This window comes from Schistocerca serialis, chromosome 3 (assembly GCF_023864345.2).
Source record: "Schistocerca serialis cubense isolate TAMUIC-IGC-003099 chromosome 3, iqSchSeri2.2, whole genome shotgun sequence".
Lineage (NCBI taxonomy): Eukaryota > Metazoa > Arthropoda > Insecta > Orthoptera > Acrididae > Schistocerca > Schistocerca serialis.
The window spans coordinates 244970635-244984852 of record NC_064640.1 but is presented as its reverse complement, the minus strand read 5'-3'; the positions used below and the strand labels follow the sequence as shown (position 1 = coordinate 244984852).

The 14218-nt window shown below is 43.6% G+C and overlaps 1 protein-coding gene across 1 annotated transcript in view; it reads left to right on the top strand.

The window, feature by feature from the left end:
* The window catches only part of LOC126470775 (protein artichoke-like), a 420235-nt gene that overhangs the window by 282092 nt on the left and 123925 nt on the right, over positions 1–14218 (top strand). The window contains exon 3 of the mRNA XM_050098782.1: positions 10634–10926. Within this exon, the coding sequence (XP_049954739.1) occupies positions 10634–10926 (293 nt within the window). The remainder of the gene's footprint in view (positions 1–10633; positions 10927–14218) is intronic.

Genomic DNA, 14218 nt, shown 5'->3' with positions numbered 1-14218 from the left:
TTGGCACGGTTAATTTTTAAGGGGCGGCCGGATGCCCTTCCTGCCACCACCCGATACCCCCTGGGACGGGTTATAGTGTACCCCAGCTGTCTGTGTCTAGTGTAAATCATGAAGTAGTGCGAATGTGTTGCAAATGTCTGAGTCGTGTAACTCAGGCAGGACGTGGGGACCAGTCTGGTATTCACCTATTGCGATGTGGAAAACTGCCTAAAAACCACATCCTGGCTGGGCGGCACACCGACCCTCGCCTGTAATCCGCTGAGAGGATTCGATCCGGGGCCGGCGCGCCTGCCCGAGTCCAGGAAGCAGCGCGTTACCTCTCTCCGCTACGCTCGCGGGTCTTAAAATAGTAACTTTAGAGACTTTACTGGACGGTAAATGACAGCATCATCTGCAAATAACCTAAGAGGGCTACTCAGATTGTCTCCTATGTCGTTAATATTGATCAGGAACAATAGAGGGCCTATAAAACTTCCTTGAGGAACACTTGATATTACTTCTGTTTTACTCGATGACTTTCCTTCTATTACTAAGAACTGTAACCTTTCTGACAGGAAATCACGAATCCAGTAGCACAACTGAGGTGATATTCCATAGGTACGCAGTTTGGTTAGAAGACGGTTTTGAGGAACGGTGTCGAAAGCTTTCTGGAGATCTAAAAATATGGAATCAATTCGACATCCCCTGACGATAGCACTCATTACTTCATGAGTATAAAGAGTTAGTTGTGTTTCGCAAGAACGATATTTTCTGAATCCGTGCTGACTATGTGTCAGTAAATCGTTTTCTTTGAGGTACTTCATTATGTTCGAATACAGTATATGTTCCAAAACCCTACTGCAAATAGACGTTAGTGAAATGGGCCTGTAATTCAACGGATTACTCCTACTTCCCTTTTTGGGTATTGGCGTGAGTTGAGCAATTTTCCAGTCTTTGGGTACGGATATTTCTGTGTGCGAGAGGTTGTATATAAATGCTAAATGTGGAGCTATTGTATCTGCATACACTGAAAGGAACCTGAGTGGTATACAATCTGGACCGGAGGCTTATTAAGTGATTTAAGCTAGTTTGCTACACCGAAGATATCTACTTCTATGTTTCTCATCTTCTTGGCAGTTGTTCTTGATTGGAATTCAGAAATATCTACCTCGTCTTCTTTCGTTAAGGAGTTTCGGAAAACCGTGATTAATAACTCTGCTTTAGTGGCACTGACATCAGTGGCTTCACCGTTGTTACCGCGTAGTGAAGGTATTGATTGCGTCTTGCCACTGGTGTGCTTTATATATGTATGTCTTTGGGTTTTCTGCCAGATTTCGGAACGGAGTTTCATTGTGGAAATTATTAAAAGCATCTCGCATTGAAGCACGCGCTATATTTCGAACTTCTTCAAAACTTTACTAATTTTGGGGATTTTGCGTTCTTTTAAATTTGGCATGCTTTTTTCGTTGCTTCTGCAACAGCGATCTGACCCGTTTTGTGTACCATGGGGGATCAGTACCATCACTTATTAATTTATGTGGTATATATCTCAACTGCCATCTATACTATCTCTTTGAAATTATTCCGCATCTTTTCTACGCTCACGTGATCAGATCGGAGGGAGTGGAGACTGTCTCTTACAAAGGCGTTAAGAGCATTTTCATCAGCTTTTTTAAATAAATGTTCTTTGCGTTTCTTTTTGATGGTTGTGGGTGTTACGGTATTCAGCCTAGTAACAACTGCCTTGTGGTTGCTAATCCCTGTATTCGTCATGATATTCCCTATTTGTCCAGGATTATTTGTTGCTAAGAGGTCAAGTATGCTTTCGCAACCATTTACGCTTCGAGTGGGCTCATGAACTAATTGTTCAAAATAATTTTCTGAGAAAGCATTCAGTACAATTTCGGATGACTTTTCATGCCTACATCCGGCTTTAAACCCATATCGAGGGTAGATTGAATTCGCCACTGACTATAATTGTATGAATGGGGTACCTCTTTGAAATGAGACTCAAGTTTTCTTTGAACTGTTCGTCAACTATATCTTCTGAGTCGGGAGGTCAGTAAAACGATCCAATTAATAGTTTAGTCCGATTGTCAGTTATAGCCTCTACCCATATTATTTCGCAGGAACCATCTAATTCAATTTCACTACAAGGTAAACTACTTCTAACAGCGATAAAAACTCCAACACCAACTGTATTTAATCTATTCTTTCTGAACCCTCTTAGGTCGTTTGAAAAAGTTTCGGTTGAATTTATTTCCGACTTTGGCCAGCTTTCCGTACCTATATCTATTTGACCTTCAGTGCTTTCTATTAGGGCTTAGAGCTCTGATTCCTTCCCAACACAGCTACGACAATTTACAACTACAATACAGATCGTTTCTACAACTACCTTACTGTGTTTTACCTGCCCACTTTTAGACGGACGCCCTTTCTGTGGTTTTCTGAGACCCTCCAACCTAAAAAAAACCTCACAGTCCCTTCCACACAGCCCTCGCTACCCGTGTAGCCGCTTCCTGCGTGTGATGGACTCATGACATATTAAGCGGAACCCAGAAACCCACCACCCAATGGCGCAAGTCAAGAAATCTGCAGCCTACACGGTTACAGAACCGCCTAAGAGTCTGATTCAGACCCACCACTCGGCTCTGCACCAAAGGACCACAGTCGGTTCTGTCGACGATGCTGTAGATGGTGAGCTCAGCCTTAATCTTGCAAGCAAGACTTGCAGTCTTTACCATTTCCACAAGCCGCCCGAAACCAGAGAGAATCTGCTCCAATCCAAAGCGACACACGTCATTGGTACCGACATGGGCCACCATGCTGGCTGTACCTTGTCCTCTTCATGGCATCCGGAGCACCATTTCCACATCCAGAATGACTTGCCCGGTATACACACGGAGTGCACACTGGATTCCTTCCCCTCCTTGGCAGCCATGTTCCTAAGGGGCCCAATTACGCTCCTAACGTTGGAGCAAACTCCCCCATATGTGAATGCCCAGACCTTGCGGGACGAGAAGCTTCCTGTGGAGCATGGTGGACGACTGCATCCGGCTCAGAGACTTCGTTATCCACAAATAACGCCCGAAACCTGTTCGTCAAACGAACTGGGGAGGCCCTACGATCGGCCTCTTGGAAAGTCTTCCGCTGCCTGCCAGACTGGAATAATCTACTATTTGAGCACAGGTGAGGGATCAACCTCAGTGCAAGCAGTACCCAAGGCGGCCACAGCAGTGGACCGATGGGGGGGACACATGGGTCGTGCTCGACGTCCTTCGCATCCCCGCGTCTGACACCCCATAGTGATGCCCCTTGGCATCAGCCTCAAACTGTGCGACGGAAGCCAACACTGCCTGGAGCTGTGAACGAAGGGTTACCAACTCAGCTCGCATCTGTACACAGCAATCACAGTGCATATCCATTTCTGAAGTCGCTCCTGTTTGAAACTCGCAAAAACATGTTATAAACGAACGGTGTACTCGCCTTATTAGCAGCAGGAATTCAAGCAGCTCTGTCACTAACGGTCTAACCGACACTGAGCTGTTCTAAGCAAAACAAACAAAAGCCTGTACGATACGAGGGTCGATACAAGGGTCGATAGCAACGGCGGTGCTCTATACTACACTGTTATTAAAATAAAATGTTGTTCCTAGTAAGCACTGAAACACGCAAGAAATTACAAAAATTTACTAGTAACTACACAGGTAACCGAAAATAAGTCGCTCCTGTTTGAAGGTCGTGAAAATATATAATAAACGAACGGTGTACTCGCCTTATTAGCAGCAGGAACTCGAACGGCTCTGTCACTGATGGTCTAACCGACACCTCTGTAAAGTGTGGTATCACAGAGAAATATGTTGCAAAGTGTCTCCGTTATCATCAGAAGGCTTCTGCGAACCGTATGTTGTAGTTCTGAAGCACATACAAAATATTTGTGCACGTAAAAATCCGGTCTGACGTTTGAAATTTGTTTTGCGTTATTTCTGTTTCACATAAGTAAACAAACAAAATTTTGCTGACCTATAAAATTCATTTCATATGAGTGACATGGCCTGTTGTGGCAGGGAAAGGAAGGGAACCAGCGGAAAATGCTCCTATTGGAGCATACAAGGCGCAAATATGTTCCTACTTATTGTTAAAAGAATGACTGAAAAGAGTTGTACCAGCTGCCCCATTCTATCTTCAAAAGTATCTTTAAAAAATTTCCAAAATTTTGGCATGTGGACGTATTCGCGCTTTTTTATGCTGAGAGAGGAGGATATAGTGTGGGAAAAAAGACAGAAAAGTAATAAATATTAGACAATAGTAGAGAGCGGTTGTGGTATAGGAAGAGCGAAGGAGACACTAGCAGTGTGAGAGATGAGAGGAACAAACTGTCAGTGGAACATACTTGAGAGTGACATAACGTTTTTAGGAAACTAGGGAAAGAGACGTTCCAGTGGGAGAGGAATAAAGAGAAGGAGAAAGTGGACACTGGTGAGCAATGACAACAAAGAAGAGAGAGACAGTGAGAAGAGAGAGTAGTAGTAGGAGAGAACGAAAAAGACGGTGGCTGTGAGAAAGGAGGCAGTGACAGTTAGAGACAAAGAGATCAGGACAATGAGTTGGGCTGGATGAGTGAGATGATGGGGAAGTGATAGTGGACGGGTATGAGCGACTTACAGCGATAAACTAGTGGTGTCGGCACGGTAGCTCAGCGTGTTCTGTCAGAGGGTTAGCAGCCCTCTGTAATAAAAAAACTGAGTTAACCGATCAAAGACGAACTTAAACGAGTGTCTTACGACGTCCGCCCCGAGCACATACAACGGACGAAAACGAACAAAATGAGAATTAAAAAAAAAAAAGTGGTTGTGAGCGAGTTACAGATAGAGGAGCTTGTGGGAGGGAGAAGTCAGTTGCACGTTAAAAACAGAACGAATACGTTAGCAAGCCAAAATTTTTCTGAACTATTTTAAGTGTTGTGGAAGGTAGAATGCCGGCCGGTGTGGCCGTGCGGTTCTAGGCGCTTCAGTCTGGAACCGCGTGACCGCTACCGTCGCAGGTTCGAATCCTGCCTCTGGCATGGATGTGTGTGATGTCCTTAGGTTAGTTAGGTTTAAGTAGTTCTAAGTTCTAGGGGACTGCTGACCTAAGATATTAAGTCCCATAGTGCTCAGAGCCATTTGAACCATTTTTGAAGGTAGAATGAGGCAGGTCATATCTCACTTTTCATTCAGAAGTTTTTAAACAGAATCATATTTGCATTTTTCGGGTTCCTATAGGAGCAGTTTTCCGCTGTTATTTACTGCTTGCGACGGGGCAGTAAAATAATAAAGAAGTGCGGTTGGAGCGTTCACACGAATGTGCATATACAAATGTTGGTTAAAAAATGTTATTCCAAATTTTTGGCTCTCACGTAAGTCACAGGGGATGATTGGTGCATTAGTACACTTCCACACCCGAGCATTTGTTATAGTTTTCGAATTAATTATTCACTCAGACATAAGTACAATTTATGCTAGGGAACAAGAATTAGGCGATTATTATACTAAAATCAGTTTTTCACGACACAGTTCAGTCTCTATTTATTGGCATTGTTCTTTTCTTTCACACAATGGTGAGACGGTTTACAGTTTTAATTTAATAATAATTTGACTCCGAGCCACCAATAGCAGTAATGTAGGCTGCTATAAACGAAAATTATTCAAATAATTCGAACAGAACCACAAGTCCCACTGTCCTCTTTGTTCTAGCAGTTTTGGCGCGAAATCACAGTTAGCCACATGTTCACTTACGACGATGTATACCTCGTAAAATCGTACTCACACAAATAATCGTAGCACTTCCAGTTCACCATATATATGCCTGCACACTTGCACCATTAAACAGTACTCTTTGTCGACGTGAATCGGTGCGAAAAAGAATTCTCAAAGGACCACATGGGCCACCCTCAAGTGGGGCTTGCTCGCCACCCACCCTCCATAACGACCGACCAACGACTGACCACTGGCGAAGATGGCCGCTCGCTCATACAGGCTCGGACGTCAACCCCCTTCTTATGCAAGTACCAATCTCACCAGTCAGGCTTACATAATGTGATACATATATCCCTCGAAAGAAATAAGTGCACCATCGGAACCGCTCTAAAAAGTACATCTTTTGTTACATTAATTTCTTGGGTTATTCTATCGCCCGTAAATCAAGTTTTAGTTTTTGCAAAATTTCGCCACTTAGCGCAAATTTGTTCGTTGACATCTGTGCTGCAAAGTTTTAACGTAGAACTTCATTTAGCACCGTTTTTAGATGTAATCTATAGCGATCTACACATTGCGCTGCTCAAAATCTTCATATCTATAATAATTAATTAATTATGGGCGATAAATGTTAATAATAATTTGCTAACAACGAAAACTATTGCAAGTTAAGTGTATACTATAACTTAACTAGTTTAAAATACGTGTTACGCCCCCAAAATATTATATGTTCAAAACGTGTGTGAAATCTTATGGGACTTAACTGTTAAGGTCATCAGTCCCTAAGCTTACACACTACTTAACCTAAACTATCGTAAGGACAAACACACACACCCATGCCCGAGGGAGGACTTGTAACCTCCCCCTCACTTATCGACCTTAATGACAGTGAAAAATTAAACCGCGTGTACCTAATTGAAATTTGGGAAAAAGCAATCGTCACCGAAGTTAATCTGTCGGTAAAGAGGGAGGAAAGGGTTACATCTAAATGGAAGGAAAAATGCAAATGAAACTGGTGGAAATTAATTTTGAAAAGGGGTAAAGTTAATGAAGAAAGTAAATGTGCGGCCGTTACGTTAACAATTAACTAGCGGTAATTAGATATTTGAGATTTGGGGGGAAATTACGGTCGCCAGTCCTAAGGACAATTACTATAGTAACTGAAAAAGAAAGGTAATTACACATATAATTAGCACTAAAAGCGTGGCAACTGAAGGTTGACACGTGTAGTGTGAAAACTGAAAGTTTGTCAGAAGTAATAACTTTCGCTGCACTCTGACTTAATTTAGCAAAAGAATTAATAAAACCGGAAAACTGAAAGTTAATTTAGTGACTGAAATTAATAAGAAGCTTTCTTTCTTAAGCACATCGAAATTCAGTAAAATACGGTTAGTCTTGGACTACCTCAACAATCATTTCAAAAGCTACTTGAATCTACGCAATTTAGAAATAAGAGGTTTAGCTTTGAACTTGAATTAAATGATTCTGAACAATTAACAATAGTAAGATTTAGTACGTACCAAGCTGAGCTGCAGTCACAGGTAAGCTAAAATACGGTAACTAAACTCGCACTCTTAATTTGTGCTTGCGTAATCTAAATATTGTAGCCAGCTATGAATACTTAAACTGAACTTTGAAATTAAAGTAGTGAAATGGAATGATTGTACTTTAATGCTGGCATCTGAATTTCAACGACACTCGTGTTGATTTCGGAAAAGGAAGGGACCCTGCTTGGTAATGCAATTGGGACAATGAGCAACAAAGGTTCATGCTAAGTTGCTGTAATTTTGCGAGGCAAATGGAACAATTTGAAAAGCTGAGGTCTGCCATACAGTTCTAAAACTTTACGTGCTTCCAGTCTTCCTTGTTGGTTGATTGAAGGTTTGAAGCCGTCGATCGAGGAGGTGGCGACAGTCACTCATTGTCGGCCGTCGCTGTTGCAGAAGCTGGATGTTGGCGCGCCTTCTTCTCAACACGGTCACCAGACGAAACGGGCTCTTGATGTGCGCCAGCTAATGCTTCCCGTCCGCGACACCATGTCAGAAACTATTATCGCAAGTCGAGCGCAATTACATGCTGCCAAACCCCGAAAGCGCGGCAACTCTCGGGAGCTTCTCACAACACACCTGCTCCACTGCACCACCCCAGCCAGACTCCCTCTGCCCGCGCTCCACGCGGCAGAGTTAACACTACCAAAGATCCTACACACTTTGATTCTTCACACGACCCATCGATGTAATCGTTCGATAGCAGTTTTCCCTAGGCAAGACCCAGCGTAAAAATACAAATAATATTTACGAAACAAACCAATTATACATCGACATAAGTGCATAAATATATATATACAAACAGTAAATCAATTACAATATATAAAGAGACAGAAATGTCATATCTTGAGGTAACAAAACAAGGAAAAAAAAATAATAGCACAATTGCTGCTAAGCTGCAAAAGACCTGATGAAACCTTGACATTTGAGAAGCCTAAGAATAAGCTACCAGACTCTGAACCACCTAATAAAGAAGAAATTAAAGAGATCTTGAAAGGATTGAAAAACAATAAAGCATCTGGTAAAGATTCGTTAGTCGCGGAACTACTGAAATACGCAGGAGAAAACTTAATAAATAATTTCGAGGCGCTGTTTGAAGAGATTTGGAATACAGAGAAGATTCCGGAGGAATGGAAGACAGCATTGATTCATCCGTTACATAAGAAGGGTGCCAAGACAAATGCAAATAACTACAGAGGTATCTCATTGTTATCAGTGGCCTATAAGATCCTATCCAAGGCACTACAAAACAGGATTGAAAATCAGGTAGAGAAAGAACTGGGTGAATATCAGGCTGGGTTTAGAAAAGGAAGATCATGCAGTGAACAGATATTCAGTCTACTCTCCATAATACAACTTCGCGCACGCACATCGAAAAATCTAGTAATTACATTCATAGACTTCAAAAAAGCATATGATTCTATTGATAGACCAACTCTGATTAACACATTAGAAGAATTTGGGATTGATGATAAAAGCAGAAGTCTAATCCAGGAAACCCTTACGGGAACAAAGTCGCAAGTGAAGTTTTTGGGTAGATTGTCACAGCCGTTTGTAATTGGAACAGGTGTTAGACAAGGGGATGGGCTCTCCCCGCTGTTGTTTAACATTGTCCTTGAAAAAGTGGTCAGGGAATGGAGAAAGAAGATGGCAGAAGCTGGAGTGAAAAATGGGATAACGTTAGGAAGAAATAAAACAAAAATTGAATGTCTGGCATTTGCTGATGACATGGCAATATTGGCAGATGACATCGAAACAGCAAAGATTCAGATAGAAATGCTGCATGAGATCGCTGAGAAGACAGGTCTACAAATATCGTATGAAAAGACAGAACTGATGATACAGGACAAAACAGACCCAACACAGACATTGCAAACTAAATATGGAATAATTAAGAGAGTTCATAAATTTAAGTATCTAGGGGAATGGATTACACCGACAGGGTTACCAAATGTTTCACTACAGGAAAGAGCAATAAAGATGGAAACGGCATACCAGCTATGCCGAAATGTATACAATAAAAAGTCGATCTCCATCAATGCCAAGCTCAGGCACTACAATGCGGTAATAAAACCAGAAAGTTTGTATGCGATTGAATGCATCCCACTGAACAGAAAACGTCTGTTGGAGAAATTGGAAATAAAAGAGAGAAAAATACTGAGAAAGATCTTAGGACCTAAAAAGGATGGACAGGATTATAAATTGCGATCCAATAAAGAGTTATACGAGAAAATTGAAAAACTGACAACATCCTTTAAAAAGAGAAGACTGAGTTTCTATGGGCATGTCAAAAGAATGGCACCAGAAAGAACGGCAAAGAAAATCCTGGAATACATGGAAAGCAGAAAGACACAAATTAACTGGCTGAAAGAAGTAAAAGAAGACATTGCAGAAATGAACATTATACCAGAGACAGTTTACAACAGAATGGAATATAGGAATGCCATCAACAAAATACAGGGATTCAAAGACCGAACGCAATCAAAGAAGACGGGAACAACCTGGTCGCAAGAACGTAAAGAAGCCCACTCAGAAAAAATGAAGAAGTACTGGGAAGAACGCAAGAAAAAGCACAAGAAATGACTGATGCTTAGCGTAGTCCAAAGTTGACTGTAACGAATAATAATAATAATAGCACAATAGATGGAAATAGGAGGATATGCATTTCCGGCGTTACAGACTCGAACCTCCGCCGGGACCAGCCGCACAGTCCATGACTGCAGCGCCTTAAACCGCTCGGCTAATCCCGCACGGCAAATATTATATAGTGCCGTTCTTTACGTCATGAATTTTCTATTGAATTTTACAAACAATTTCCCCTTAAACTTTGTTTATTGCTCTTTACGGGCTTAATTATTTATGAATCTTAACATATGACTACGGCACTCGATCCGCTATGACGAAACGTTTTTAATGAGTGCTCGCTCATCCCTGTAAGTTGTTATTTACTATTTTTATTAATCTTTCAGTATTCGTAGTATTAACCGATTTTGAGGTTACTATAACTTCTGCGTCTCGTGACTTGAAGTAAAGATCGATCTTTAAGAAGGTGCATATTGCTGACCACAATCCACTGCCGCATCGCTCTTCACCGTAAGTTACATGGTTTTCGCGTAATGCGCGGAAAACCAAACAATACCCCAAGCTGCAGGCCACGCGGCCGCCCGGCGACCGTTGCAAAATCTTGCGCGGGTGCGTCATGCGCTTCTGCGAATCGCACACCGTGTAGCGCGTTCGCTTTCCGCAAAGCAGTCTTCCCATACTAGAAATATTCATCTAGTAACGGGGGTTTGTACCGTCACGTGCTCTATAATTGAAGGCGTAATGCCAACCGACATCGCGAGGCTGATAGCGGCTGGCGGCGTGTTGCAGGGAACCCGCTGGACTGCGGCTGCGAGTCGCGCGAGCTGCTGCTGTGGCTGGACGAGCACCCCAAGCTGGAGATGGCGTTGGCGGCGGAGCACGAGTGTTCGGCGCCCGCAGAAGTGTCCGGCCTGACGCTGGCCGACCCGGAGCTGCGGCGGCGCTGCGTGGCACCCACCGTGCGACACGTGTGGGCGCGGCCCGTCACCGCCACCTCGCTACTCGTCACCTGGCACAGCGACAACTCGTCGCGCTCCGCCGGCTTCCGCGTCACGCTGCGCCCCCTCGATCGCAAGGATACCGTAAGAGCACTGCCTAATCTAGCTCGCTTTACTGCAGGCCAACCTGCTCAAATACGAGGTGTACTCATAAAGTCTGATCTATAGCCTCGGAAAGATCGAGCTGCGACCGTAAAAGACAATTCTACGACAGTAATCCCAAAAGTAAGGTCTCCAATTTTTTGTAAGTACACAGACCTGTTTAATTCTACAATAGTTTACATCAGTTTACAGATTGAACATTTAGCTATTTTTCGACATAATCACCATTTCTGTCGATGCATTTTTGTAGACGCTGTGGAAGTTTTTGTATGGCCATGTCATACCAGCCCGCCGCTATGCTGTTCTACATCTACATCTACATCCATACTCCGCAAGCCACCTGACGTTGTGTGGCGGAGGGTACCTTGAGTACCTCTATCGGTTCTCCCTTCTATTCCAGTCTCGTATTGTTCGTGGAAAGAAGGATTGTCGGTATGCCTCTGTGTGGGCTCTAATCTCTCTGATTTTATCTTCATGGTCTCTTCGCGAGATATACGTAGGGGGGAGCAATATACTGCTTGACTCCTCGGTGAAGGTATGTTCTCGAAACTTCAACAATAGCCCGTACCGAGCTACTGAGCGTCTCTCCTTCAGAGTCTTCCATTGGAGTTTATCTATCATCTCCGTAACGCTTTCGCTATTACTAAATGATTCCGTAACGAAGCGCGCTGCTCTCCGTTGGATCTGCTCTATCTCTTGTATCAACCCTATCTGGTACGGATCCCACACTGCTGAGCAGTATTCAAGCAGTGGGCGAACAAGTGTACTGTAACCTACTTCCTTTGTTTTCGGATTGCATTTCCTTAGGATTCTTCCAATGAATCTCAGTCTGGCATCTGCTTTACCGACGATCAACTTTATATGATCATTCCGTTTTAAATCACTCCTAATGCGTACTCCCAGATAATTTATGGAATTAACTGCTTCTAGTTGCTGACCTGCTATTTTGTAGCTAAATGATAAGGGATCTATCTTTCTATGTATTAGCAGCACATTACACTTGTCTACATTGAGACTCAATTGCCATTCCCTGCACCATGCGTCAATTCGCTGCAGATCCTCCTGCATTTCAGTACAATTTTCCATTGTTACAACCTCTCGATATACCACAGCATCATCCTCAAAAAACCTCAGTGAACTTCCGATGTCGTCCACAAGGTCGTTTATGTATATTGTGAATAGCAACGGTCCTACGACACTCCCCTGCGGCACACCTGAAATCACTCTTACTTCGGAAGACTTCTCTCCATTGAGAATGACATGCTGCGTTCTGTTATCTAGGAACTCTTCAATCCAATCACACAATTGGTCTGATAGTCCATATGCTCTTACTTTGTTCATTAAACGAGTGTGAGGAACTGTATCGAACGCCTTGCGGAAGTCAGGAAACACGGCATCTACCTGTGAACCCGTGTCTATGGCCCTCTGTGTCTCGTGGACGAATAGCGCGAGCTGGGTTTCACACGACCGTCTTTTTCGAAACCCATGCTGATTCCTACAGAGTAGATTTCTAGTCTCCAGAAAAGTCATTATACTCGAACATAATACGTGTTCCAAAATTCTACAACTGGTCGACGTTAGAGATATAGATAGGTCTATAGTTCTGCACATCTGTTCGACGTCCGTTCTTGAAAACGGTGATGACCTGTGCTCTTTTCCAATCCTTTGGAATGCTACGCTCTTCTAGAGACCTACGGTACACCACTGCAAGAAGGGGGGCAAGCTCCTTTGCGTACTCTGTGTAAAATGAACTGGTATCCCATCAGGTCCAGCGGCCTTTCCTCTTTTGAGCGATTTTAATTGTTTCTCTATCCCTCTGTCGTCTAAGTCTGAACTATAGCCTCGGAAAGTTCGAGCTGCGACCGTAAAAGACAATTCTACGAGGGTAATCCTATAAGATGGCAAGAACTATGCCCCTTACATGAAGTCATTAAAGATCACCTAACTCACGTTGAGCGAACAGTAGGGCGGAATAAAAATGACTGACAAGGTACAATGCATTTTGTAGAGGGTATAGTATGTACATATTGGAATAATTAATATTGGGTGATGGTTTTAAAGTAATTCACACGACATGAAAACTTTGTGGAAAAGCGTCGATTTACTGGAGACTGGTTTATCCCAGGGAAGTATTCGAGTTGACCGTGGCTGGCTGGGGAACGGCGAAGGGAAGCGACAATAGGCAGCTTAGGGCTGCTCGAGCTCTCAGAAAGAACTAACGGGGCTGCCTTAAGATGAGTGACAGTGAGTGGGTAGTTGACCCCATGCTGGTGTACCGGGAAGCAGATGGAGAACTTGTACGCCTGTTGATAAATGTCCGCCGTCCCGTTTTCAGTGAAACCTGCGAGTAAGCCGCGCAAAGCTACGGTGGAGCGGTCAACAGAGGCCCAAATATGCGTGTTCGTGGCTATAGCAACTTCACGCTGAATTCACTGTCCGCAGAGTCTGAAGTAAATCAGGTGAAGACCGACAGAATGAAATACGCCGGCCTCCGATGGGAACGTAGGACAGAGGAATTTGAAGTACTCTCCTGGAAGTCAGAATTCCGGAAAAACTGGTGTTTTGTGCAGACGTTAACCTCGATGGGTGGCCTGGGAGGAGCTAAATAGCAGAAGTTGAGAGGAAGGGAAATTTTGTCGGAATTCGTTCACTTCCCAGAGGAGGCACTGGTCGGCGCTGGGAAGCGACGCATAATTAACACGACTTGCGCTGCAATTGGCGTAAGTGATTTTGCTGGAGGGTAAACCGAGGCGAAGAGCGGACTGGGAGAAGTCTCCATAGAGGTCTTCCATTCCCAGCTTGCCTAGAGTGCGGGCGGGGCGTTCTTTACTCAGCTTGCCTGAGAAAGAGTGAGCATCTCTGCCAATTAGGACTTAGCAAATGGAACGATTGAGCTTGGAGATAGAAAGTTTTGGTTCATCTATGTACTGAGCAAGATAGCTAGGAGTGAATAGACGAGCGCAGCCTTGCAGCACCACGAGGTCGGTCGACGTCCTCACAACAACGCCGCCCCGCCACGCTGAATTCGTTGATATTGCACCCGTTCCGGCTGATTAATTTGTTGGATCACGTCGGCAAAGTTTCCACGACGGTTTCATGGGCCGTGTATTGGGGAATTCTTCTCGCACTTCGCATTACGCCTGGGTCAGTCGATAGGAATTAGTTTTGATTTATCGCACTTTACTCCACGTAAGCGCAATTTATTACCACTGCGTGATAGGAGACCCTTGTAATGTGATGACTGAAGGTCGGGAGATAAAATAAATTTGTGCTA